At 39.7% G+C, this 27323-nt stretch overlaps 2 protein-coding genes across 2 annotated transcripts in view; one reads left to right on the top strand and one right to left on the bottom strand.

Moving 5' to 3' along the window:
• LOC133550482 (stanniocalcin-2-like) overlaps positions 1–2091 on the bottom strand; it is a 32960-nt gene extending 30869 nt beyond the window's left edge. Inside the window, exon 1 of the mRNA XM_061896461.1 lies at positions 1856–2091. Coding sequence (XP_061752445.1) covers positions 1856–1999 — 144 coding nt within the window. The 5' untranslated portion in view covers positions 2000–2091. The remainder of the gene's footprint in view (positions 1–1855) is intronic.
• A 102-nt stretch (positions 2092–2193) lies between these two features.
• On the top strand, positions 2194–25589 carry htatsf1 (HIV-1 Tat specific factor 1). The gene is made up of 10 exons (XM_061899235.1): positions 2194–2388; positions 8685–8843; positions 11520–11739; positions 11827–11874; positions 11943–12097; positions 18594–18757; positions 24518–24614; positions 24707–24796; positions 24874–25011; positions 25080–25589. Exons 2-10 carry the CDS (start codon positions 8685–8687, stop codon positions 25314–25316), a joined length of 1308 nt encoding a protein of 435 aa, XP_061755219.1. The 5' UTR covers positions 2194–2388; the 3' UTR covers positions 25317–25589.
• Positions 25590–27323: the final 1734 nt, after the last annotated feature.

The raw sequence follows: 27323 nt of genomic DNA, 5'->3' as shown, positions 1-27323 counted from the left end.
TGAAGTGTCTTGCTCAGGACACAACAGACGTGACAAAGTTGGTACTAGGTGGGGATTGAACCAGGGACCCTCGGGTTGCGAACAGCCACTCTCCCACTGCGCCACGCCGTCCCCCAACTCATATTGGGGTTTCCTATGTCAAAACGCTTTGAGTCACTAGAGAAAAGCGCTATATAAATATAATTCACTTCACTCTTACTAATATGCGCCACGCTGTGAAGCCACACCAAACAAGAATGACAAACACATTGTCACCGTCCCCACTGAGTGTGAGTTTTTCCTTGCCCTCATGTGGGATCTGAACCGAGGATGCCGTCGTGGCTTGTGCAGCCCTTTGAGACACTGGTGATTTAGGGCTATATAAATAAACATTGATTGGTTGATTGGTTGATTGATGGCTTCACGGTGGCAGAAGGGTTATAAATGATAAATGGGTTGTACTTGTATAGCGCTTTTCTACCTTCAAGGTACTCAAAGCGCTTTGATACTACTTCCACATTCACACACACATTCACACACTGATGGAGGGAGCTGCCATGCAAGGCGCCAACCAGCACCCATCAGGAGCAAGGGTGAAGTTTCTTGCTCAGGACACAACGGACATGACGAAGTTGGTACTAGGTGGGATTTGAACCAGGGACCCTCAGGTTGCGCCACGCCGTCCCCCAACTCATATTGGGGTTCCCTATGTCAAAGCGCTTTGAGTCACTAGAGAAAAGCGCTATATAAATATAATTCACTTCACTTCACTCTTATTATTATGCGCCACGCTGTGAAGCCACACCAAACAAGAATGACAAACACATTGTCACCGTCCCCACTGAGTGTGAGTTTTTCCTTGCCCTCATGTGGGATCTGAACCGAGGATGCCGTCGTGGCTTGTGCAGCCCTTTGAGACACTGGCGATTTAGGGCTACATAAATAAACATTGATTGGTTGATTGATGGCTTCACGGTGGCAGAGGGGTTATAGATGATAAATGGGTTGTACTTGTATAGCGCTTTTCTACCTTCAAGGTACTCAAAGCGCTTTGACACTACTTCCACATTCACACACACATTCACACACTGATGGAGGGAGCTGCCATGCAAGGCGCCAACCAGCACCCATCAGGAGCAAGGGTGAAGTGTCTTGCTCAGGACACAACGGACGTGACGAAGTTGGTACTAGGTGGGATTTGAACCAGGGACCCTCGGGTTGCAAGCGGCCACTCTCCCACTGCTTGTGCAGCCCTTTGAGACACTGGCGATTTAGGGCTATATAAATAAACATTGATTGGTTGATTGATGGCTTCACGGTGGCAGAGGGGTTAGTGCGTCTGCCTCACAATACGAAGGTCCTGCAGTCCTGGGTTCAAATCCAGGCTCGGGATCTTTCTGGGCGGAGTTTGCATGTTCTCCCCGTGAATGCGTGGGTTCCCTCCGGGTACTCCGGCTTCCTCCCACTTCCAAAGACATGCACCTGGGGATAGGTTGATTGGCAACACTAAATTGGCCCTAGTGTGTGAATGTTGTCTGTCTATCTGTGTTGGCCCTGCGATGAGGTGGCGACTTGTCCAGGGTGTACCCTGCCTTCCGCCCGATTGTAGCTGAGATAGGGAATAAGCGGTAGAAAATGGATGGATGGCACTTCACTTCACTCTTACTAATATGCGCCACGCTGTGAAGCCACACCAAACAAGAATGACAAACACATGGTCACCGTCCCCACTGAGTGTGAGTTTTTCCTTGCCCTCATGTGGGATCTGAACCGAGGATGCAGTTGTGGCTTGTGCAGCCCTTTGAGACACTGGTGATTTAGGGCTATATAAATAAACATTGATTGGTTGATTGATTGATTGATTTTAGCCGGGTACCTTGGTATCAACGTCTGCCAAACAGTCCCGGCGGAACTCGTCGAAAAGGCCCCGGTTCTTCAGGTGCTCCACGATCATCGCGATAAGCTGAGGGTCCCCCGGAGGGAGGATGGCGTGGTTGACGCTCCCGCTGCCCTCCGCCATGACCAAGCGAGAAAAAGGAAGCTTAGGAACCAGTTTGTTGGTTTTTTTTTTGCTCGTCTGCGTTCACGCTTTCAGTCACCGTGACAAAACACGCGGGCGGAGTGGTGTTTGTTTGACGCGCACTCCTGCCGTCCGCGAGGTAGCGGTGTCTAAATCGAGCGCGACGACAAAAAAGACATACGCATGCGTGTTGGGCACCGGACACCGGAAGTGCTTGATTTCAAGCGTCACCGCGTATTGAGTCGGCTAAACGTTAGCACGTCGGAATTGTCTTCTTCGCGTCAAACTAAAAGCTGTTTTTTTCGGGAAACATGGCAGATAACTAACTCCTCACGCCCATTTTTACGTTTTTTTTTTCCTTCAATTTTTGAATTAAACCCTGAAGAAAGGTAACTTAAGCTATGTTATCCTCCATGCTAATTTAGCACACAACCCGGTTAAAAATAGCCACCACGCAAGGGACCTAAAAATAGTTGTTTGTTCACGCCACTTGCCATGTGCATTACGGTATTATTTGTTTTAATTTAATAAATGCCGTTCAAGTTAATCTAACATCCATCCATCCATTTTTTACCGCTTGTCCCTTTTTGGGGTGTAGGGGGTGCTGGAGCCGAACTAAACGAGCCAAACCCCGTTTCCATATGAGTTGGGAAAGTGTGTTGGATGTAAATATAAACGGAATATAAATAGATTTAGGGTTATATAAGTAAACATTGATTGATTGAATACAATGATTTGCAAATAATTTTTAACCCATATTCAGTTGAATATACTACAACAGGGGTCACCAACCTTTTTGAAACCAAGAGCTACTTCTTGGGTACTGATTAATGCGAAGGGCTACCAGTTTGATACACACTTTAAAAAAAAGGCCAGAAATAGCCAATTTGCTCAATTTACTTTTAATTATTAAATCTATATATATATATATATATATATATATATATATAAATGGGTATTTCTTTCTGTCATTCCGTCTTACATTTTTTTTCCCTTTTACGGAAGGTTTTTTTGTAGAGAATAAATGGTGAAAAAAACACTTAATTGAACAGTTTAAAAGAAGAGAAAACGGGGAAAAAAATGAAAATTACATTTTGAAACATAGTTTATCTTCAATTTCGACTCTTTCAAATTCAACCGAAAAAAAGAAGAGAAAAACTAGCTAATTTGAATCTTTTTGAAAGCATAATTTATGGAACATCATTAGAAAATTTTCCTGATTAAGATTAATTTTAGAATTTTGATGACATGTTTTAAATCGGTTAAAATCCAATCTGCATTTTGTTAGAATATATAACAAATAGGACCAAGCTATATTTCTAACAAAGACAAATCATTATTTCTTCCAGATTTTCCAGAACAAAAATTTAAAATGAAATAAAAAAAAAAAAATAATAATAATAAAAAAAAAATAATAATAAAAAATAAAAAAAAATATATATATATATATAAAATGGGTATTTCTGTCTGTCATCCCGTCGTACATTTTTTTTCCTTTTACGGAAGGTTTTTTGTAGAGAATAAATGGTGAAAAAAACACTTAATTGAACGGTTTAAAAGAAGAGAAAACGGGGGGAAAAAATGAAAATTAAATTTTGACACATAGTTTATCTTCAATTTTGACTCTTTACAATTGAAAATTCAACCGAAAAAAGAAGAGAAAAACTAGCTAATTTTTATCTTTTTGAAAAAATAATTTATGGAACATCATTAGTCATTTTTTTTGATTAAGATTAATTTTAGAATGTTGACATGTTTTAAATCGGTTAAAATCCAATCTGCATTTTGTTAGAATATATAACAAATTGGACCAAGCTATATTTCTAACAAAGACAAATCATTATTTCTTCTAGATTTTCCAGAACAAAAATCTAAAAATAAAAAAAATTAAAAAAAAAAATATATATATATATATATATATATACATATATATAAAATGGGTATTTCTGTCTGTCATCCCGTCGTACATTTTTTTTTCCTTTTACGGAAGGTTTTTTGTAGAGAATAAATGGTGAAAAAAACACTTAATTGAACGATTTAAAAGAAAAGGAAACGGGAAAAAAATGAAAATTACATTTTGAAACATAGTTTATCTTCAATTTCGACTCTTTAAAATTCAACCGAAAAAAAGAAGAAAAAATTGGTTATTCGAATCTTTTTAAAAAATTTAAAAAAATAATTTATGGAACATCATTAGTAAGTTTTCCTGATTAAGATTAATATTAGAATGTTGAAGACATGTTTTAAATAGGTTGAAATCCAATCCGCACTTCGTTAGAATATATAACAAATTGGACCAAGCTATATTTATAACAAAGACAAATCATTATTTCTTCTCGATTTTCCAGAACAAAAATTTAAAAAGAAATTAATATATATAAAATGGGTATTTCTGTCTGTCATTCCGTCGTACATTTTTTTCCTTTTACGGAAGGTTTTTTGTAGAGAATAAATGATGAAAAAAAAACACTTAATTGAACGGTTTAAAAGAAGAGAAAACGGGGAAAAAAATGAAAATTACATTTTGACACATAGTTTATCTTCAATTTCGACTCTTTACAATTGAAAATTCAACCGAAAAAAATAAGAGAAAAACTAGCTAATTTGAATCTTTTTGAAAAAATAATTTATGGAACATCATTAGTAATTTTTCCTGATTAAGATTAATTTTAGAATTTTGATGACGTGTTTTAAATCGGTTAAAATCCAACCTGCATTTTGTTAGAATATATAACAAATTGGACCAAGCTATATTTCTAACAAAGACAAATCATTATTTCTTCTAGATTTTCCAGAACAAAAATTAAAAAATAAATTTATATATATATATATATATATAAAATGGGTATTTCTGTCTGTCATCCCGTCGTACATTTTTTTCCTTTTACGGAAGGTTTTTTGTAGAGAATAAATGGTGAAAAAAACACTTAATTGAACAGTTTAAAAGAAGAGAAAACGGGGAAAAAAATGAAAATTACATTTTGACACATAGTTTATCTTCAATTGTGACTCTTTACAATTGAAAATTCAACCGAAAAAAAAGAAGAGAAAAACTAGCTAATTTGAATCTTTTTGAAAAAATTATTTATGAAACATCATTAGTAATTTTTCCTGACTAAGATAAATTTTGGAATTTTGAAGACATGTTTTAAATCGGTTAAAATCCATTCTGAATTTTGTTAGAATATATAACAAATTTGACCAAGCTATATTTCTAACACAGACAAATCATTATTTCTTCTAGATTTTCCAGAACAAAAATTTAAAAAGAAATTCAAAAGACTTTGGAATAAGATTTAAATTTGATTCTACAGATTTTGTAGATTTGCCAGAATAATTTTTTGGAATTTTAATCATAAGTTTCTAGAAAGATTTCACAAATATTCTTCATCGAAAAAACAGAAGCTAAAATGAAAACTTAAATTAAAAGCAATTTATTATTCTTTACAATAAAAAAATAAATTTACTTGAACATTGATTTAAATTGTCAGGAAAGAAGAGGAAGGAATTTAAAAGGTATTTGTGTTTAAAAATCCTAAAATCATTTTAAAGGTTGTATTTTTTTCTCTAAAATTGTCTTTCTGAAAGTTATAAGAAGCAAAGTAAAAACATTTATTGAATTTATTCAAACAAGTGAAGACCAAGTCTGTAAAATATTGGATTTTCAAATTCTATTTGAGTTTTGTCTCTCTTAGAATTAAAAATGTCGAGCAAAGCGAGACCAGCTTGCTAGTAAATAAATACAATTTAAAAAATAGAGGCAGCTCACTGGTAAGTGCTGCTATTTGAACTATTTCTAGAACAGGCCAGCGGGCGATTCATCTGGTCCTCACGGGCTACAAAGACAAGATATTTGATGTTCAAACTCATAAACGTGTTTTTTTTTTTAAATAATTAACTTAGAATATCATGGCTGCAATACGTGCCAAAGTAGTTGGGAAAGGGCATGTTCACCACTGTGTTACATGGCCTTTCCTTTTAACAACATTCCGTAAACGTTTGGGAACTGAGGAGACACATTTTTTTAAGCTTCTCAGGTGGACATCTTTCCCATTCTTGCTTGATGTACAGCTTAAGTTGTTCAACAGTCTGGGGGTCTCCATTGTGGTATTTTAGGCTTTATAATGCGCCACACATTTTCAACGAGAGACAAGTCTGGACTACAGGCAGGCCAGTCTAGTACCCACACTCTTTTACTAAAAATCCACGTTGTTGTAACACGTGGCTTGGCATTGTCTTGCTGAAATAAGCAGGGGCGTCCATGGTAACCTTGCTTGGATGACAACATATGTTGCTCCCAAACCTGTATGTACCTTTCAGCATTAATGGCGCCTTCACAGATGTGTAAGTTACCCATGTCTTGGGCACTAATACACCCCCATACCATCACAGATGCTGGCTTGTACACTTTGCGCCTATGGTTTTTTCCACGACGTCCACAGTTTCCAAAAACAATTTGAAATGTGGACTCGTCAGACCACAGAACACTTTTCCACTTTGTATCAGTCCATCTTAGATGAGCCCAGGCCGATGGCGTTTCTGGATGTTGTTGATAAATGGTTTTTACCTTGCATAGGAGAGTTCTAACTTGCACTTACAGATATAGCGACCAACTGTAGTTACTGACAATGGGTTTCTGAAGTGTTCCTGAGCCCATGTGGTGATATCCTTCACACACCGATGTCGCTTGTTGATGCAGTACAGCCTGAGGGATCGAAGGTCACGGGCTTAGCTGCTTACGTTCAGTGATTTCTCCAGATTCTCTGAACCCTTTGATGATATTACGGACCTTAGATGGTGAAATCCCTAAATTCCTTGCAATAGCTGGTTGAGAAAGGTTTTTCTTAAACTGTTCAACAATTTGCTCACGCGTTTGTTGACAAAGTGTTGACCCTCGCCCCATCCTTGTTTGTGAATGACTGAGCATTTCATGGAGTCTACTTTTCTACCCAATCATGGCACCCACCTGTTCCCAATTAGCCTGAACACCTGTGGGATGTTCCAAATAAGTGTTTGATGAGCATTCCTCAACTTTATCAGTATTTATTGCCACCTTTCCCAACTTCTTTGTCACGTGTTGCTGGCATCAAATTCTAAAGGTAATGATTAAAAATGGTTATGAGTTTGAACATCAAATATGTTGTCTTTGTAGCATATTCAATTGAATATGGGTTGAAAAGGATTTGCAAATCCTTGTATTCTGTTTATATTTACATCTAACACAATTTCCCAACTCATATGGAAACAGGGTTTGTGTTTGCTAATTCGATGACTGTGTCAGGTAACAAGCTTGCATTGCAGTGAATTATATTTATATAGCACTTTTCTCTAGTGACTCAAAGCGCTTTTACATAGTGAACCCCAATATCTAAGTTAAATTTAAAACCAGTGTGGGTTTTTTTCATAACTCCTATGGACAGAATTTTAAGCCGCAGTCAGGGCGTTGAAGGGATCCGGTTTGGTGTCTGCAGGATTAGGTCTCTGTTTTTTTGCAGATGATGTGGTTCTGATAGCTTCATCTGGCCAGGATCTTCAGCTCTTACTGGATCGGTTTGTGACCGGAATGAGAATCAGCACCTCCAAGTCCGAGTCCATGGTTCTTCCCAGGAAAAGGGTGGATTGCCATCTCCGGGTTGGGGAGGAGACCCTGCCCCAAGTGGAGGAGTTCAAGTACCTCGGAGTCTTGTTCACGAGTGGGGGAAGAGTGGATCGTGATATTGACAGGCGGATCGGTGCGGCGTCTTCAGTAATGCCGACGTTGTATCCATCGTTTGTGGTGAAGAAGGAGCTGAGCCGGAAGGCAAAGCTCTCAATTTACCAGTCGATCTACGTTCCCATCCTCACCTATGGTCATGAGCTTTGGGTCATGACCGAAAGGATAAGATCACGGGTACAAGCGGCCCAAATGAGTTTGGGTCTCTCCCTTAGAGATAGGGTGAGAAGCTCTGCCATCCGGGAGGAACTCAAAGTAAAGCCGCTGCTCCTTCACATGGAGAGGAGCCAGATGAGGTGGTTCGGGCATCTGGTCAGGATGCCACCCGAACGCCTCTCTAAGGAGGTGTTTGGAAGACCCAGGACACGTTGGGAAGACTATGTCGCCCGGCTGGGCTGGGAACGCCTCGGGATCCCCCGGGAAGAGCTGGACAAAGTGGCTGGGGAGAGGGAAGCCTGGGCTTCCCTGCTTAGGCTGCTGAGGAAGATGGATGGTTGATGGTTGGTAAAGTGTCTTGCCCAAGGACACGATGGCTGAAGCAGGGATCGGACCTGGAACCCTCAAGTTGCTGGCGTTGACGCTCTTCCAACCGAACTATACCGCCCCCAAGTAAACAAAAACAGAATGCTGGACGACAGCAAAGACTTACTGTGGAGCAAAGACGGCGTTGCATCCGAACATGACATGAATAATCCACAATGTCCCCACAAAGAAGGGTTAAAAACCACTGAAATATTCTTGATTGCTAAAACAAAAGTAGACGCGGGAAATATCACTCAAAGGAAGACATGAAACTGCTACAGGAAAATACCCAAAAAAAGCCACCAAAATAGGAGCGAAGGACAAGAACACCTACTTTGAGACAAGAGCTAAATATCCAACAATTGCGACAACGACTTTTTACTTTATTTTTTTTATAAAGATTTTTGCTAGCTATTGTTGATGATAATGATTCCTATGTTGATGATGCAGATGAGCGGCGAAGCCAACAAAGAGTTTGAGGAGCAGCTGAGGATGCAGCAACTCTACAGCAGGGGGAGAAACGATGGTTCTGACCCCAACACCTACACTGACCCAAACGACGGTACCGTGTACGACTGGGACCACGAAAAGAAGGCCTGGTTTCCTAAAGTAAGACCTCCCTGTTGATCTCTCAGCCAAGCATCCCATGCTTCTGTGCATGCGTATATCAAGAAAGAATAATAAACTAACCTGTAGAACTGGCCTTTTATTATTAATATGTCAATATTTGTAGGCCATGTCACGATACACGATATATACCTCAATATTTTGCCTTAGCCACATTTTATAAATACTTTTTTTTTACAAAAAAAAAAGTTAAAAAGTAGAGTAAAAGGTAATAATATATCTAAAACAATGCTATAAATTATTGACCTATTTAAAGCTCCAACTACTTCACATCAAATGTTCCACTTTGAAGTATTTGGGAGGGAAATGGTGGCATATTTTATGTGTTTGATAAAGGAGCATCAAATAAAAAAGATCATAAAATAAAAACTACTCAATGGCTCGGTCTGAAGTTGAAGTGAAGTGAATTATATTTATATAGCGCTTTTCTCTAGTGACTCAAAGCGCTTTACATAGTGAAACCCAATATCTAAGTTACATTTAAACCAGTGTGGGTGGCACCGGGAGCAGGTGGGCAAAGTGTCTTGCCCAAGGACACGACGTCAGTGACTAGGATGGCGAAAGCGGGAATCGAACCTGGAACCCTCAAGTTGCTGGCACGGCCACTCTACCAAACGAGCCATACCGCCCCAGTTGATCTAGAACAGGGGTGCCCATTACGTCGATCGCGAGCTACTAGTCGACCGCGGGGGGTGTGTCAGTCGATCTCCAGCCAGGCTTTTAAAAAAATTAGACCTAAAAATGAATCAATCTTCACCAAGACGTCACTTAAATGACATTCACGGTACCGGAGGGTCTTGTGAGATGACGCTGGCTGCTGCAAGATCATTATTATGAAAATATGACAGAGAGGAAGGCGAGAAACACTTTTTATTTCAACAGACTCTCGCGCCGTACCTTCCGTCAAAACTCTAAAGGCCGACTGCACATTTCCTATCTTCACAATAAAAGCCCTGCTTCATGCTGTCTGCGCTAACTAAATACAGAGTCTGGGAAAACTGGCGCGCACAAGCGATCCCTCAGAAAGCTGGCGTGCACATCACTTGTGCACGCCAGCTTTCCGAGACTCTTATTTTGTTAGCGCAGGCAGCATGAAGCAGGGCTTTTATTGTGAAGATAGGAAATGTGCAGTCGGCCTTTAGAGTTTTGACGGAAGGGACGGCGCGAAAGTCTGTTGAAATAAAAAGTGTTTCTCACCTTCCTCTCTGTCATTTTTTCATAATAATGAACTGGCAGCAGCCAGCGTCATCTCACAAGACCCTCGGGTGCCGTGAATGTCAATCAAGCAAGCTACGGAATTTGCCGCCAATGTTTTTCTTGTAAAGTGTATGGAAGCTGGATGAATTTGATGCCAAAAACCAACCACTTTCATGTGGTATTGTACAGAAAGGACAACTTTTTTTCTCCTCCATTTGAAAATGTGGGCGTTATCATCATTAGTGTCTGATTCCAATCAATGCAAGTCATCAGAATCAGGTAATACACCAACTTATATTCTTGTCTTTGTGAAAGAAAGACATCTATATGTGTTACACATGCTTGTATTATCATTAAACACATTTAACTTGTTTACAAAAATGTCTCTTTCATAAATAAATAAATATAAATGATATATATAAATGAGGTAGATCCCCTCGAGTTGGTCAATTGAAAAGTAGCTCGCCTGCAGAAAAAGTGTGGGCACCCCTGATCTAGATCTAGAGATTTAGGCGTTATAATAACAATGTATGACTTATTTTTTAACAATTTTATGAGTGGTGTCCTTTTGGATCTCTTAAATTTTAATGGAATTGTTTTTTTAATTAATCAAAATTAAATCATGTAATGAAATATTGACCAATTTAGGGCTCCTATTACTTCACATCAAATGTTCCTCTTTGAAGTATTTTGGAGGGAAATGACGGCATATTTTGCATGTTTGACAAAAGAGCATGAAATAAACAAAACAAGATCATAAAATAAAAACTAATCAATGGCTAGATCTGAAGTTGATCTTGAGATTTAAGCGTTGAAAGTGAAAAATATATGTCAACACTTTTATGAGCGAGGCCCTTTTGGATTTCGTAGAATTTTAGTGGCATTTTTTTGCACTGTCATTTCTCAAATAAATTATCAATATTTTGCCTTAGCCACATTTTATAAATACATTTTTTTACAAAAAAAAAAATTAAATAGTAGAATAAAAGGTAATAATGGATCTAAATCAATCCTATAAATTATTGACCTATTTAAGGCTCCAATTACTTCACATTAAATGTTCCACTCTGAATTTTTTCATTTTTTTGTGCTTTTACCCCAAAGAAACAGGGTTTTCTTTTTACAAAAATAGCATTAAATATAATTTTTTTTACTTTACATCAACAGGTAAATCTCATGTTTCTTTAGAGATTTAAGCATCCATCCATCCATTTCCTACCGCTTATTCCCTTTTGGGGTCGCGAGGGGCGCTGGCGCCTAGCTCAGCTACAATCGAAAAAATAAAATAAATAATGACTTATTTTTAAAAAATTTTAGGACCGAGACCATTGAGGGGTTGAAAAAATTCCTTTAATATTGTATTGGTTTTGAAAATAAAAACAATTCTAATTCTGGCCCTGTGTGACACGCATGCACAACTCGTTAGGACAGCGTCTCCATGACAACCGATGTTGTGTCCAGATCACAGAGGACTTCTTGGCCGCCTACCAGGCCAACTATGGCTTCACTCACGAGGGCGAGCCGGACGCCGGTGGCGCTCCAGCCGTCGCCGCGGCAACACAGAGCCCGCCTCCGGCTCAGGAGAAACCAGGAAAAGGAGGAGGAGACCCGATTCCAGACCAGCACGCGAGTCCAGCCAATGAAGCCAAGCAGAAAGCGGAAAAGCGAAAAGCAGACCCAGGTAGCGTTGTGAGCGTTCTCTGATAAACACATGTGGGGGGGCGTGTCCACGGCAGCCATCTTTAATGGCGCCCACGTTGTGCGGCAGGTTGGTTCGACATCGACGACCACAGGAACACCAACGTGTACGTGTCAGGTGAGTGGCCCGCGCTCGCTCATCGCCGCCCTCGGCGCTTCCTCTGATTGGCCGCTGCTCCCGCCTAGGCCTGCCCCCCGACACCAGCACCGAGGAGTTTGTGGAGCTCATGTCCAAGTGTGGCATCGTGACCAGGGACCCCGTCACCGAGGAGTACAAGGTCAAACTCTACAAGGACAAAGAGGGCAACCTGAAGGGCGACGGTCTCTGCTGCTACCTAAAGGTCACTTCTTCTTTTTGGACAATACTACATAGTACTCATGTACTCACCTGTACTTGTTTAAATACTACATAGTACTCATGTGCTCACCTCTACTTGTTTAAATACTACATAGTACTCATGTACTCACCTCTACTTGTTTAAATACTACATAGTACTCATGTGCTCACCTCTACTTGTTTAAATACTACATAGTACTCATGTACTCACCTGTACTTGTTTAAATACTACATAGTACTCATGTACTCACCTGTACTTGTTTAAATACTACATAGTACTCATGTACTCACCTGTACTTGTTTAAATACTACATAGTACTCATGTACTCACCTGTACTTGTTTAAATACTACATAGTACTCATGTACTCACCTCTACTTGTTTAAATACTACATAGTACTCATGTGCTCACCTGTACTTGTTTAAATACTACATAGTACTCATGTACTCACATGTACTTGTTTAAATACTACATAGTACTCATGTACTCACCTGTACTTGTTTAAATACTACATAATACTCATGTACTCACCTCTACTTGTTTAAATACTACATAGTACTCATGTACTCACCTCTACTTGTTTAAATACTACATAGTACTCATGTACTCACCTGTACTTGTTTAAATACTACATAATACTCATGTACTCACATTATACATTGTAGAATGTACTTGTTTAAATACTACATAACACTTATGTACTTACCTGTACATGTTTAAATACTACATAACACTTATGTACTTACCTGTACATGTTTAAATACTACATAGTACTCATGTACTCACCTGTACTTGTTTAAATACTACATAGTACTCATGTACTCACCTCTACTTGTTTAAATACTACATAGTACTCATGTACTCACCTGTACTTGTTTAAATACTACATAGTACTCATGTACTCACCTGTACTTGTTTAAATACTACATAGTACTCATGTGCTCACCTGTACTTGTTTAAATACTACATAATACTCATGTGCTCACCTGTACTTGTTTAAATACTACATAGTACTCATGTACTCACCTGTACTTGTTTAAATACTACATAGTACTCATGTACTCACCTGTACTTGTTTAAATACTACATAGTACTCATGTACTCACCTGTACTTGTTTAAATACTACATAGTACTCATGTGCTCACCTGTACTTGTTTAAATACTACATAATACTCATGTGCTCACCTGTACTTGTTTAAATACTACATAGTACTCATGTACTCACCTGTACTTGTTTAAATACTACATAGTACTCATGTACTCACCTGTACTTGTTTAAATACTACATAGTACTCATGTACTCACCTCTACTTGTTTAAATACTACATAGTACTCATGTACTCACCTGTACTTGTTTAAATACTACATAGTACTCATGTGCTCACCTGTACTTGTTTAAATACTACATAATACTCATGTGCTCACCTGTACTTGTTTAAATACTACATAGTACTCATGTACTCACCTGTACTTGTTTAAATACTACATAGTACTCATGTACTCACCTGTACTTGTTTAAATACTACATAGTACTCATGTACTCACCTCTACTTGTTTAAATACTACATAGTACTCATGTACTCACCTGTACTTGTTTAAATACTACATAATACTCATGTACTTACATTCTATCCTGAACTATACCTGTACGTGTTTAAATACTACATAATACTCATGTATTCACATTCAATCTTGTACTGTACCTGTACATGTTTAAATACTACATAACACTTATTTACTTACCTGTAAATGTTAAAATACTACATAATACTAATCTACTTACATTTCTTATTGTAGAATGCAGTTGTTTAAATACTACATATTACTCATATGCACTCACATTCTTTCTTGTAGAACTCCTGTACATGTTTGAATACTACATAATACTCATTTACTCACTTTTTTTCTTGTAGAACACCCATACGTGTTTGAATACTACATAATACTCATGTACTCACAATTTTTCTTGTTGAATGTACTTGTTTAAATACTACATTTTACTCATGCACTCACATTATTTCTTGTAGAACTTCTGTACATGTTTGAATCCTACATAATTCTCATTTACTCGCATTCTTTCTTGTAAAATGTACATTTTTAAATATTACACAATACTCATGTACTCACAATTTTTCTTGTAGATTCTACTTGTTTAAATACTACATATTACTCAGGTACTCACATTATTTCTTGTACAATACCTGTACATGTTTAAATACTACATAATACTTATGTACGCACTTTTACATGTTTGAATACTACATAATACTCTTAATACTTACATTATATATTGTAGAATGTACAGTTCGTGTTTAAATACTAAATATTACTCATGCACTTACATTATTTCTTGTAGAACTCCTGTACATGTTTAAATGCTACATAATACTCATGTACTCTCTTTTTTGTACAATACCTGTGCATGTTTAAATACTACATAATACTCATGTACTCACATTATTAGTTGTACATGTTCAAATACTACATAATACTCATGTACTCGGTCTTTTTTGCAGAACTCCTGTACGTGTTTAAATACTACATAATACTCATGTATTCACATTCTTTCTTGTACAATACCTGTACATGTTTAAATACTACATAATACTCATGTACTCACATTATTTCTTGTAGAATTCCTGTACATGTTTAAAAACTACATAATACTCATGTGCTCACATTCTTTCTTGTAAAATGTACTTGTTTAAATATTACACAATACTCATGTACTCACAATTTTTCTTGTAGATTGTACTTGTTTAAATACTACATATTACTCAGGTACTCACATTATTTCTTGTACAATACCTGTACATGTTTAAATACTACATAATACTTATGTACGCACTTTTACATGTTTGAATACTACATAATACTCATAATACTTATATATACTTATTATATATTGTAGAATGTACAGTACGTGTTTAAATACTAAATATTACTCATGCACTTACATTATTTCTTGTAGAACTCCTGTACATGTTTAAATACTACATAATACTCATGTACTCACATACTTTCTGGTACAATACCTGTACATGTTTAAATACTACATAGTACTCATGTACTCACATTATTTCTTGTACGAAACCTGTACATGTTTAAATACTACATAATACTCATGTACTCTCTTTTTTGTACTATACCTGTGCATGTTTAAATACTACATAATACTCATGTACTCACATTATTTCTTGTACATGTTCAAATACTGCATAATACTCATGTATTTGGTCTTTCCTGTAGAACTCCTGTACGTATTTAAATACTACATAATACTCATGTACTCACATTCTTTCTTGTACAATACCTGTGCATGTTTTAACACTACATAATACTCATGTATTCACATTATTTCTTGTAAAACACCTGTACGTGTTTAAATACTACATAATACTCATGTATTCACATTATTTCTTGTAAAACACCTGTACATGTTTGAATACGACATGTACACACATTATTTCTTGTAAAATAGTTGTACTTTATATACTACACAATACTCGTGTATTTATACTCTTACCAAGTAACGTTATCACTGGAGGATGAGACTAAACATGTTACACACTAGACGCAGGCATGCTATTAGCTAACCTGGCATGAAAACCACAGAAATAATGAGTGCTGAGTAAAGTTTAAGAAGTGTAGATGGAAGCATGTTACAGTAAAATAACAGGAAATGAACAATTTGATTAATAAAAGTTATGCAGAGGATCATATAACAACTGTTGCTGTGTCAGCTTTGTCACAGTCAGTACGCAACACGTCAAAGGAGGATGGATCCATCCATAAATTGGTGGTGTCGATACCAGAAGTATTATCTTATGATCGATACAGGAGTGATTATATAGATTTTTGTATTTTGTCAATCATGTTTTTGTTAATTTTATTAAACTCAGGGACTAACTCCCTGCACACAGAAGGACTTTGAGGGCAAAATATTTGAAAGAGTAGTACAGTAGATAGTAGTTTTATCTCTAGTTTAGTTACTGTTTACTATGTACTTAGCTCAAACTATTGTATGTGATACAAGACAATAAGGAAGTGGTGTTATATTGTTGAACTTCAGAAGTAATAGAAAACTTTACAGTTCATACTAGGGCTGGGCGATACGGCCTTTTATTAATATCTCAATATTTTTATGCCATGTCACGATACACGTTATATATCTCCATATTTTGCCTTAGCCTTGAATGAACACTTGATACATATAATCACAGCAGTATGATGATTCTATGTGTCTACATTAAAACATTCTTCTTCATACTGCATTCATATATGCTCATTTTAAAATTTCATGCAGAGAGGGAAATTACAACTATGTCAATCTACCAAAAGTGTATTTATTAAACAATTGTTAAGGAGTGGCACAAACATTCATGTCATTTCCAAGACAGAAAGTGCAAGATTGTCAGACATTTTAAAACAAGCATTTTTGTGCATGATGTCACTAAGATGACATATCAAAACAACACTAAATTAAAGTGCAGTTTTTGTACAGAACGCCACTACAATATAAAACAAGTAAAGTGCACTTTTGTGCATGATGTCACACAAGCTATTTCAATACCTGTCAAATAAAAATGAGCTGCATAATAGGAAATCTAATAGTGTATGTCCTTCGCTATGTGGTAGGTTCCTGCGAACGTCATCTCCTTCTGTTTTAGACTATTTTTTTCATACCATTTTGATGTGGAAATGGTTGCTTGTGCATTTTGTTGGGTGTGGCACCGGCCGAGATGTTGACATGCGGAGTTTCAAGGACTCTTCATTCTCTAGTGCAGGGGTGCCCACACTTTTTCTGCAGGCGAGCTACTTTTCAATTGACCAACTCGAGGGCATCTACCTCATTTATATATATCATTTATATTTATTTATTTATGAAAGAGACATTTTTGTAAACAAGTTAAATGTGTTTAATGATAATACAAGCATGTGTAACAAATATAGATGTCTTTCTTTCACGAAGACAAGAATATAAGTTGGTGTATTACCTGATTCTGATGACTTGCATTGATTGGAATCGGACAGTAATGATGATAACGCCCACATTTTCAAATGGAGGAGAAAAAAACTTGTCCTTTCTGTACAATACCACATGAAAGTGGTTGGTTTTTGGCATCTAATTCATCCAGCTTCCATACACTTTACAAGAAAAACATTGGCGGCAAATTCCGTAGCTTGCTTGATTGACATTCACGGCACCCGAGGGTCTTGTGAGATGACGCTGGCTGTTGCCAGTTCATTATTATGAAAAAATGACAGAGAGGAAGGCGAGAAACACTTTTTATTTCAACAGACTCTCGCGCCGTCCCTTCCGTCAAAACTCTAAAGGCCGACTGCACATTTCCTATCTTCACAATAAAAGCCCTGCTTCATGCTGCCTGCGCTAACAAAATAAGAGTCTCAGAAAGCTGGCGTGCACAAGTGATGTGCACGCCAGCTTTCTGAGGGATCGCTTGTGCACGCCAGTTTTCCGAGACTCTGTATTTAGTTAGCGCAGGCAGCATGAAGCAGGGCTTTTATTGTGAAGATAGGAAATGTGCAGTCGGCCTTTAGAGTTTTGACGGAAGGTACGGCGCGAGAGTCTGTTGAAATAAAAAGTGTTTCTCGCCTTCCTCTCTGTCATTTTTCATAATAATGATCTTGCAGCAGCCAGCGTCATCTCACAAGACCCTCCGGTACCGTGAATGTCATTTAAGTGACGTCTTGGTGAAGATTGATGATCACTCATTTTTAGGTCTATTTTTTTTTTTAAAAGCCTGGCTGGAGATCGACTGACACACCCCCCGCGGTCGACTGGTAGCTCGCCATCGACGTAATGGGCACCCCTGCTCTAGCGGGTGACTTTTCAAGTGATGCTACACATTAACAGTAGGTGCTACTTTTTGTAGCAACGCTTTTGCCGCATACTTGTAAAACATATTCCCGCTTGAAGCCAAACCACTGCCAGACAATGGATCTGTGCTGTTTTTCTTGGTAATTAATTCTTCCTTCATTTGTTACCAGATTCGCACCTTCTCTCTGTAATATTACCACTCGCACCGCTCCGTTAGCACCTGCCACAGCTAGCGTCACCCATGCCGATGACGTTGCACACGCGTCAGTATGTGACGTATGTAAGAAGGTGCGCTTGTTTTATGTCTCTGTGAGAAGGAGAGACAAGAAAGAGTGAGAAGAGCAACTGTGTGAGGATGTATACTCGAATATCATGATATAGTCATTTTCTATATCGCACAGAGGCAAACCCGCGATATATCGAGTATATTCCATATATCGCCCAGCCCTAGTTCATACACATGATTGGTATTGGTATCGGCCCATCCCACTTACTGACGATGGTAATCAGAAGCATACCACCCTGATCGGCACATCCTTCATTTAAATATTACATAATACTAGTGTACTTTCTTTTTTGGAGAGTACATGTTTCAATAGTACATTATTTCACATATATGCAAATAGGGCGACTAACGTGAAGTTTGTGTTGTTTCAGAGGGAGTCGGTGGAGTTGGCCGTGCGTCTCATCGACGACTCGGAGGTCAGAGGTTACAGGCTCCACGTGGAAGTTGCGCGCTTTGAGCTGAAAGGACAATACGACGCCAGCAAGAAGAAGAAGAAGAACAAAGAGTATCGCAAGAAGATGCAGCAGCAACAAAAGTATGTTGGGTGTTTGTTTGGGAGACTGTATGTATACTTTGTGTGTGCGCGTATGTGTATATGCATATGTATATAAATGTGTGTGTGTGTATATATATATGTATTGATGTCGGTGTGCATATATATATATATATATATATATATATTAGGGCTGGGCAACGATTAAAAATTTTAATCGAAGTTAATCGCACTATTTCTCTGATTAATCGCGATTAACTGCATTGTATACGCAAAGCCCAATAATGAATTCAAAAGTAGTGTGTAGTGCACCTTTATTGGAATATTCTCCCACATGAACAAAAGCGCCAAAACATTTGTTGTGCAAACACAATTTAAATCAGTCCTTGTTAAACAGTAACAGTTAAATGGCATATTTTATGAAAATCAACTCAAAAAATGTAAATACAAACATTTAAGCTTATTGCCACTGCCAGGGTATTTAAGTTATCCTGTTTGTTATGGAAAATAAATATAATCTACATACAAATCTCTGAGCCACAATCATAACATCTGAACAGGCAATTTCTGAGGTAACAGCAGAAATTTTTTTTTTATCAGGGATCTTATGTTTAAAAAACCTATATTATAGGTAGTGGGCTGTTTTAGGGAATTTTGGATTAAATTATCCGTAGTAGCAATATTAATAATGTTGTGTTTATTCTGCGTAGTGCACTTAAAATAATTATGACCATATCTAGAAATTGATATGATGGGAATTTTCCGATTGTTTGCTTGGTGCTTTGATAAACTGAACGCATATACATGGTACTATATTGTGATGTTATGAGCCAGGGGAAAAAAGAACTACCCTACCCAGCATGCAACAGGAGTGACGAGCATGCGCGGTAGCCCGGTATAGGTTGTGTCGCCATGACGGCATCTTGTATGTTGTGATATGCACGCTCTGAAAGTAAACGTTAAGAACTCAGCCAACACTCCTGGTCTGCATTATTCATAAATGGACAGACAACACATATACTCCGCTGCTTCACAGGCCGCTGGATGTAGCCGGCAAAGTATTCCCATGCTAGCTAGCCGGTCTAGCAAGCACGCCTCATTCAGTCCAAAACGGCCCGATCTATCCACATCCAGAATTGTCTGGCGGTCGTAAGTGATCCCGGAGTGACCACGCTGTAAGCCAGCCAGGACATTTGCAGAATTGTCCGGTATTTTTGCCAAATGTTCCATCTTTACCAAGAGCCCCTCCACGCCGGGCGACGCCATCTTGTTAAGAAAAGGCGTTAACAAAATAAAAGCATGTAAACAACATACGCAAATGTGCGATAAAATAATTGTCGGCGTTAATAGATTGCTGAGTTAACGCGTAATTAACGCATTAATTTGCCCACCCCTAATATATATATTTATATATATATACATATATACACACACACAAACCCCGTTTCCATATGAGTTGGGAAATTGTGTTAGATGTAAATATAAACAGAATACAATGATTTGCAAATCATTTTCAACCCATATTCAGTTGAATATGCTACAAAGACAACATGTTTGATGTTCAAACTGATAAACCCTTTTTTTTTTTGTGCAAATAATCATTAACTTGAGAATTTGATGCCAGCAACACGTGACAAAGAAGTTGGGAAAGGTGGCAAAAAATACTGGTAAAGTTGAGGAATGCTCATCAAACACTTATTTGGAACATCCCACAGGTGTGCAGGCTAATTGGGAACAGGTGGGTGCCATGATTGGGTAGAAAAGCAGCTTCCGTGAAATGCTCAGTCATTCAGAAACAAGGATTGGGAAACTGTCACCACTTTGTGAACAAATGCGTGAGCAAATTGTCAAACAGTTTAAAAACAACATTTCTCAACGGGCTATTGCAAGGAATTTCGGAATTTCACCATCTACGGTCCGTAATTTCGGAATTTCACCATCTACGGTCCGTAATACCATCAAAATGTTCAGAGAATCTGGAGAAATCTTTGCACGTAAGCGATGACATAACAGACCTTCGTTCCCTCAGGCGGCACTGCATCAAAAAGCAACATCAGTGTGTAAAGGATATCCCCACATGGGCTCAGGAACACTTCAGAAAACCACTGTCAGTAACTACAGTTTGTCGCTACATCTGTAAGTGCAAGTTAAAACTACTATGCAAAGCCAAAGCCATTTATCAACGACACCCAGAAACGCCGCTGGCTTCTCTGGGCCCAAGCAGCTAAGATTGACTGATGCAAAGTGGAAAAGTGTTCTGTGGTCTGACGAGTCCACATTTCAAATTGTTTTTTGGAAACGGTGAACGTTGTGTCCCCCGGACCAAAGAGGAAAAGAACCATCAGGACTGTTCTAGGTGCAAAGTTCCAAAGCCAGCATCTGTGATGGTATGGGGGTGTATTAGTGCCCAAGGCATGGGTAACTTACACATCTGTGAAGGCACCATTAATGCTAAAAGGTACATACAGGTTTTGGAGCAACATATGTTGCCATCCGAGCAACGTTATCATGGACGCCCCTGCTTATTTCAGCAAGACAATGCCAAGTCACGTGTTACAACAGCGTGGCTTCATAGGAAAAGAGTGCGGGTACTAGACTGGCCTGCCTGTAGTCCAGACCTGTCTCCCATTGAAAATGTGTGGCGCATTATGAAGCCGAAAATACCACAACGGAGACCCCGGACTGTTGAACAACTTTAGCTGTACATAAAACAAGAATGGAAAATAATTCCACCTGAAAAGCTTCAAAAATGTATCTCCTCAGTTCCCAAAGGTTTGAGTGTTGTTAAAAGAAAAGGTGATGTAACACAGTGGTGAACATGCCCTTTCCCAACTACTTTGGCAAGTGTTGCAGCCATGAAATTCTAAGTTAATTATTATTTGCCCAAAAAAAATAAAGTATATGAGTTTGAACATCAAATATCTTGTCTTTGTAGTGCATTCAACTGAATATGGGTTGAAAAGGATTTGCACATCATTGTATTCTGTTTATATTTACATCTAACACAATTTCCCAACTCATATGGAAACAGGGCTTGGATGTATGTATATGTGTATATATGTATATGTGTGTGTGTGTGTGTGTGTGTGTGTGTATATATATGTATATATATATATATATGTATATGTATGTGTGTGTGTGTGTGTGTGTGTGTGTATATATATGTATATACACATATACACATCGTGTATATATATTTTAAAAAATGGGTATGTATATATATATATATATACATATATATATATACATATAAAAATGTGTCTACACGTATGGGTATATGTATATATATATATATATATATATATATATATATATATATACATATATATATATATAGGGGTATGTTTGATTGATTGAAACTTTTATTAGTAGATTGCACAGTTCAGTACATATTCTGTACAATTAACCACTAAATTGTAACACCCTAATTAGTTTTTCAAGTCGGGGTCCACATTAATCAATTCATGGTATATAATATATATGTAAAAATGTATGTACACATATATGTGTATGTGACATAACCCAAAAATATACATTTTTGGGTTATTTATTTACCAAGTTTGCCAAATCTTCCACCAAAAATATTTATCTTAGTGGAATATTTGATGGGAAGTAATGGGAACCTTGGATAGGTCAATAATTCATAGTAGCATTGATTTTGATTCCAAATTTTGTTTTGAGCAATGACAGTTTGAAAGAAAAAAAAACAGCTTTGTTTTATTAGTCAACGTTGCAACTTTTTCTAAATTACATTTAGCCTTTAAGCTTTTTTATTTCACTTTTGTTTGTTTATTTTAATAGTATTTTTAGAATGTGCCGTGGGCCTTTAGAACATTAGCTTTGGGCCTTTCGACACCCCTGCTATAGATAATAAAAAATAAAATTTGATAAATCTGTGGGTAAAAAGCAGAGCCTGGCGATGCATGCGCATTTATCATAACTCTCTCGCTCTCTCTGTCTCTGCCCCTCCCTCACAAATGCTGCGGCATGCACAATTTGTTTTGTTTTTAACCCCTTCTCAACCCTGAACGTACATTGAAAATACACACAACCCTAGCTTAAAATGCCGGACATTTGAGGCATTTAAGAAACTCCACCCGGACAGCCCCGCAAAAGAGGACATATCCGGTGAAAAGAGGAGGTATGGTCAGTCTATCGTAGCCCGGTCGCTGCTAGCATGGAACAGTTGTGCCTCGGTGTGCATTGTTTACACAACGTGCGGTACGCTACTTAATATGTCCGTGTGGAAACTTGTTCGGTACACCTCCGAACCGAACCCCGTACCGAAACAGTTCAATACAAATACACGTACCGTTACACCCCTAAATATATATGATTCTAGGTGGTATTTTTGTATTTTTACTTTTCGCGTTCATATTTCTGTTTGTTGCATTTCGCTTGATTGTAAACTATCGATCGAGAGGGTGTGCTATGTTATGCTGGATCCACTCGACGTCCTTTGCCTGGTCCTCACATCTGCGGTACCCTCCAAGGTTTCTCATTGTTATCCCATTGGGTTGAGTTTTTCCTTGTCCCGATGTGGGATCTGAGCGGAGGATGTCGTTGGGGTTTGTGCAGCCCTTTGAGACACTCGTGATTTAGGGCTATATGAGTAAACATTGATTGATTGATTGATTGAGTGTGTGACGTGCACATGTTGTGTATTCAGTGTTTTATCGTTCATAGTTATTCTTTATTTTCATGTGCATTCTGGATGTCTCATTTTCGTAAACAAAATTAAAAATTCCATTCCGTATTTTAAGGCGATCTGTCATAACGTTTTTAGCTTTCAATCAGATATTATTGTGGGCTTCATTATTGTGCGTTTGCCTCACAATACGAAGGTCTTGCAGTCCTGGGTTCAATCCCAGGCTCGGGATCGTTCTGTGTGGAGTTTGCATGTTCTCTCCGTGACTGCGTGGGTTCCCTCCGGGTACTCCGGCTTCCTCCCACTTCCAAAGACATGCACCTGGGGATAGGTTGATTGGCAACAGTAAATTGGCCCTAGTGTTTGAATGTTGTCTGTCTGTGTTGGCCCTGCGATGAGGTGGTGACTTGTTCAGGGTGTACACCACCTTCTGCCCGATTGTAGCTGAGATAGGCTCCAGCGCCCCGCCGCTACCCCGAAGGGAATTATTGGTAGAAAATGGATGGATAAAACCGGCCTCCAGACATATTTATTGGCCGGCATAGGTCAGTTGGTAGAGCGGCCGTGCCAGCAACTGGAGGGATCCAGGTTCGATCCCCGCTTCCGCCATCCTAGTCACTGCCGTTGTGTCCTTGGGCAAGACACTTTACCCACCTGGTGCCAGTGCCACCCACACTGGTTTAAATGTAACTTAGATATTGGGTTTCACTATGTAAAGTGCTAGAGAAAAGCACTATATAAATATAATTCACTTCACTTTTCCCTCAATTTGGCCCCCGGAGTCAAAATAATTGCCCAGGCCTGACTTAAAGCCATGTTTGGATGTTTACTGACATATAGTATCCATTCATCCATTTCCCACCGCTTGTCCCTTTTGGGGTCGCTGGAGCCTATCTCAGCTGCATCGGGCGGAAGGCGGGTTACACCCTGGACATATAGTATTCACGTTTAAATACCTTTTACTGCAAACGAATACCTCCCTCCAAATATGTGTTTCTTTGACTACTAATAGTAGGGAAAAAAATGTCCGAATCATATTGGTTACCTGGTGTGTGTGTGTGCGTGTGTGTGTGTGTGTGCGTGTGTGCGTGTGTGTGTGTGTGTGCGTGTGTGTGCGTGTGTGTGTGTGTGTGCGTGTGTGTGTGTGCATACAGACAGTTGGACTGGAGACCTGAGAAGCAAGGAGACGTCAGAAAGAGACATGAGAAGGTGATCATCATTAGGAACATGTTTCACCCTAGTGACTTTGAGGTGCGTGCACGCACACACACACACACACACACACTCAAATTAAACACACACACACTGGTTCAGTACTGTGTGTGTGCGTGTGACCCATGCAGGAAGATCCGCTGGTTCTGAACGAGTACCGTGACGATCTACGGTCGGAATGTGAAAAGTTTGGCGAGGTCAAGAAGGTCATCCTCTTCGATGTGAGTGGTCCACGGCGGCGCCAGGCTGCTCTCTGATTGGACGTCACCGCTACGTTTGTGTGCGTGTTTGTCGGCAGAGACACCCCGACGGCGTGGCCTCGGTGGCGTTCAAGGACCAGGAGCCGGCGGACGCCTGCATCCAGTCTTTCAACGGACGCTGGTTTGGCGGCCGCCAACTGACGGCGGAGGCTTGGGACGGAACCACGGACTATCAGGTGTGTGTCGCTGTAATGAGGACGGTTGCCGTGGTGATGTCCCGACACTTTATGGCGGGGGTTGTCAGGTGGAGGAGACGAACCGCGAGCGCGAGGAGCGGCTGAAGGGCTGGTCGTCTTTCCTGGAGGGTCGGCAGGCGGGCGCGGAGCTGCCAGCAGAGGTCGCCACCGCGGCGTCCAGCAGCAAGGAACCCCCGCAGGAAGCGGAAACGCCAGCTCAGGCGCCCTCACAGCCGCCCGGAAAAGAAGAGGAAGTGAACTCCACCGACAGCAGCCTGGCGGGAAGCGACGACGAAGGCGCTTAGTCACTGAATAAGTGTCACGGGTCGCCACGGCAACCGTGTGAAGACCGAAGAGGTTTGTCCAAGAATTAAGTAGTGACTTTGTCTACGGGTTGTTGTTTTGGACGTCATTGTCAGCTTTTAAGAAGCAGAAAAATGTCGGGGTGCTTCTCGACCGATGATCTAGCAAATTATGTAATAAGCCGTGGTTGGAATCATTGATGCGTTGGCTCGCTCACGAGGTCTCAGGCTGTCTCATTAAAGCAGTACAGAGAATAAACAAATCATTTTACTTTATTATCTGGTCACTTTGTAATAATGCACCTGTTGAAGTGTGGTCCTTTACATTGTGGGGGGCGGAGCCTTGTTAAATGGCGTACATCAATCAATCAATCAATCAATGTTTATTTATATAGCCCCAAATCACAAATGTCTCAAAGGACTGCACAAATCATTACGACTACAACATCCTCGGAAGAACCCACAAAAGGGATAGGAAAACTCACACCCAGTGGGCAGGGAGAATTCACATCCAGTGGGACGCCAGTGACAATGCTGACTATGAGAAACCTTGGAGAGGACCTCAGATGTGGGCAACCCCCCCCCTCTAGGGGACCGAAAGCAATGGATGTCGAGCGGGTCTAACATGATACTGTGAAAGTTCAATCCATAGTGGCTCCAAGACAGCAGCGAGAGTCCCGTCCACAGGAAACCATCTCAAGCGGATCAGCAGCGTAGAGATGTCCCCAACCGATACAGGCGAGCAGTCCATCCTGGGTCTCGACTCTGGACAGCCAGTACTTCATCCATGGTCATCGGACCGGACCCCCTCCACAAGGGAGGGGGGGACATAGGAGAAAGAAAAGAAGCGGCAGATCAACTGGTCTAAAAAGGAGGTCTATTTAAAGGCTAGAGTATACAGATGAGTTTTAAGGTGAGACTTAAATGCTTCTACTGAGGTAGCATCGCGAACTGTTACCGGGAGGGCATTCCAGAGTACTGGAGCCCGAACGGAAAACGCTCTATAGCCCGCAGACTTTTTTTGAGCTCTAGGAATCACTAATAAGCCGGAGTCTTTTGAACGCAGATTTCTTGCCGGGACATACGGTACAATACAATCGGCAAGATAGGATGGAGCTAGACCGTGTAGTATTTTATACGTAAGTAGTAAAACCTTAAAGTCACATCTTAAGTGCACAGGAAGCCAGTGCAGGTGAGCCAGTACAGTCTTAGTAGGTCTGTGGAGAACCTCCGTCGTTTCTTTCGGTGGAGTGAGTGATGTCCAGGTCCTGCAGCAGAACATCATCAGGACCGAGGCAGCGCGGGTCACGCCGCGGCACTTCAATCCGGTCCTGGGCTTCCTGGCCAACATCAGCCAGAGAGACAAGCTCGTCGTGGTGAGTCTTTTCTTTGCAACACATAAAATGCATGGTCTTCGTGGCAACCGACTGCTTCCACCCACAGGCATGGTGTCTCTCCCGTCTCTTTCTCTGTTCTGCGGTACTTGGCGGCGTGCCGTAGCGCCCGCGTGGGCTCCTCTCCGTGGTGTGGACGATGCCGCCGCTGCCAGGCTGGAGCAGGTTAGTGGTACCAAACATCCTCGCTCAGGACTGGACCTGAGGCGGTATAGCTCGATTGGTAGAGCGGCCGTGCCAGCAACTTGAGAGTTCCAGGTTCGATCCCCGCTTCAGCCATCCTAGTCACTGCCGTTGTGTCCTTGGGCAAGAGGCTTTACCCGTCTGCTCCCAGTGCCACCCACACTGGTTTAAATGTCAAAAAAGTATTTAGTCAGCCAGCGATTGTGCAAGTTCTCCCACTTAAAATGATGACAGAGTTCTGTAATTTTCATCATAGGTACACTTCAACTGTGAGAGACAGAATGTGGAAAAAAAAATCCAGGAATTTTAAAGAATTTATTTGTAAATTATGGTGGAAAATAAGTATTTGGTCACTTCAAACAAGGGAGATCTCTGGCTCTCACAGACCTGTAACTTCTTCTTTAAGAAGCTCTTCTGTCCTCCACTCATTACC

Source organism: Nerophis ophidion, linkage group LG04, assembly GCF_033978795.1.
Source record: "Nerophis ophidion isolate RoL-2023_Sa linkage group LG04, RoL_Noph_v1.0, whole genome shotgun sequence".
In the NCBI taxonomy this organism is placed as follows: domain Eukaryota; kingdom Metazoa; phylum Chordata; class Actinopteri; order Syngnathiformes; family Syngnathidae; genus Nerophis; species Nerophis ophidion.
This window is presented reverse-complemented; position numbering and strand designations above follow the sequence as displayed.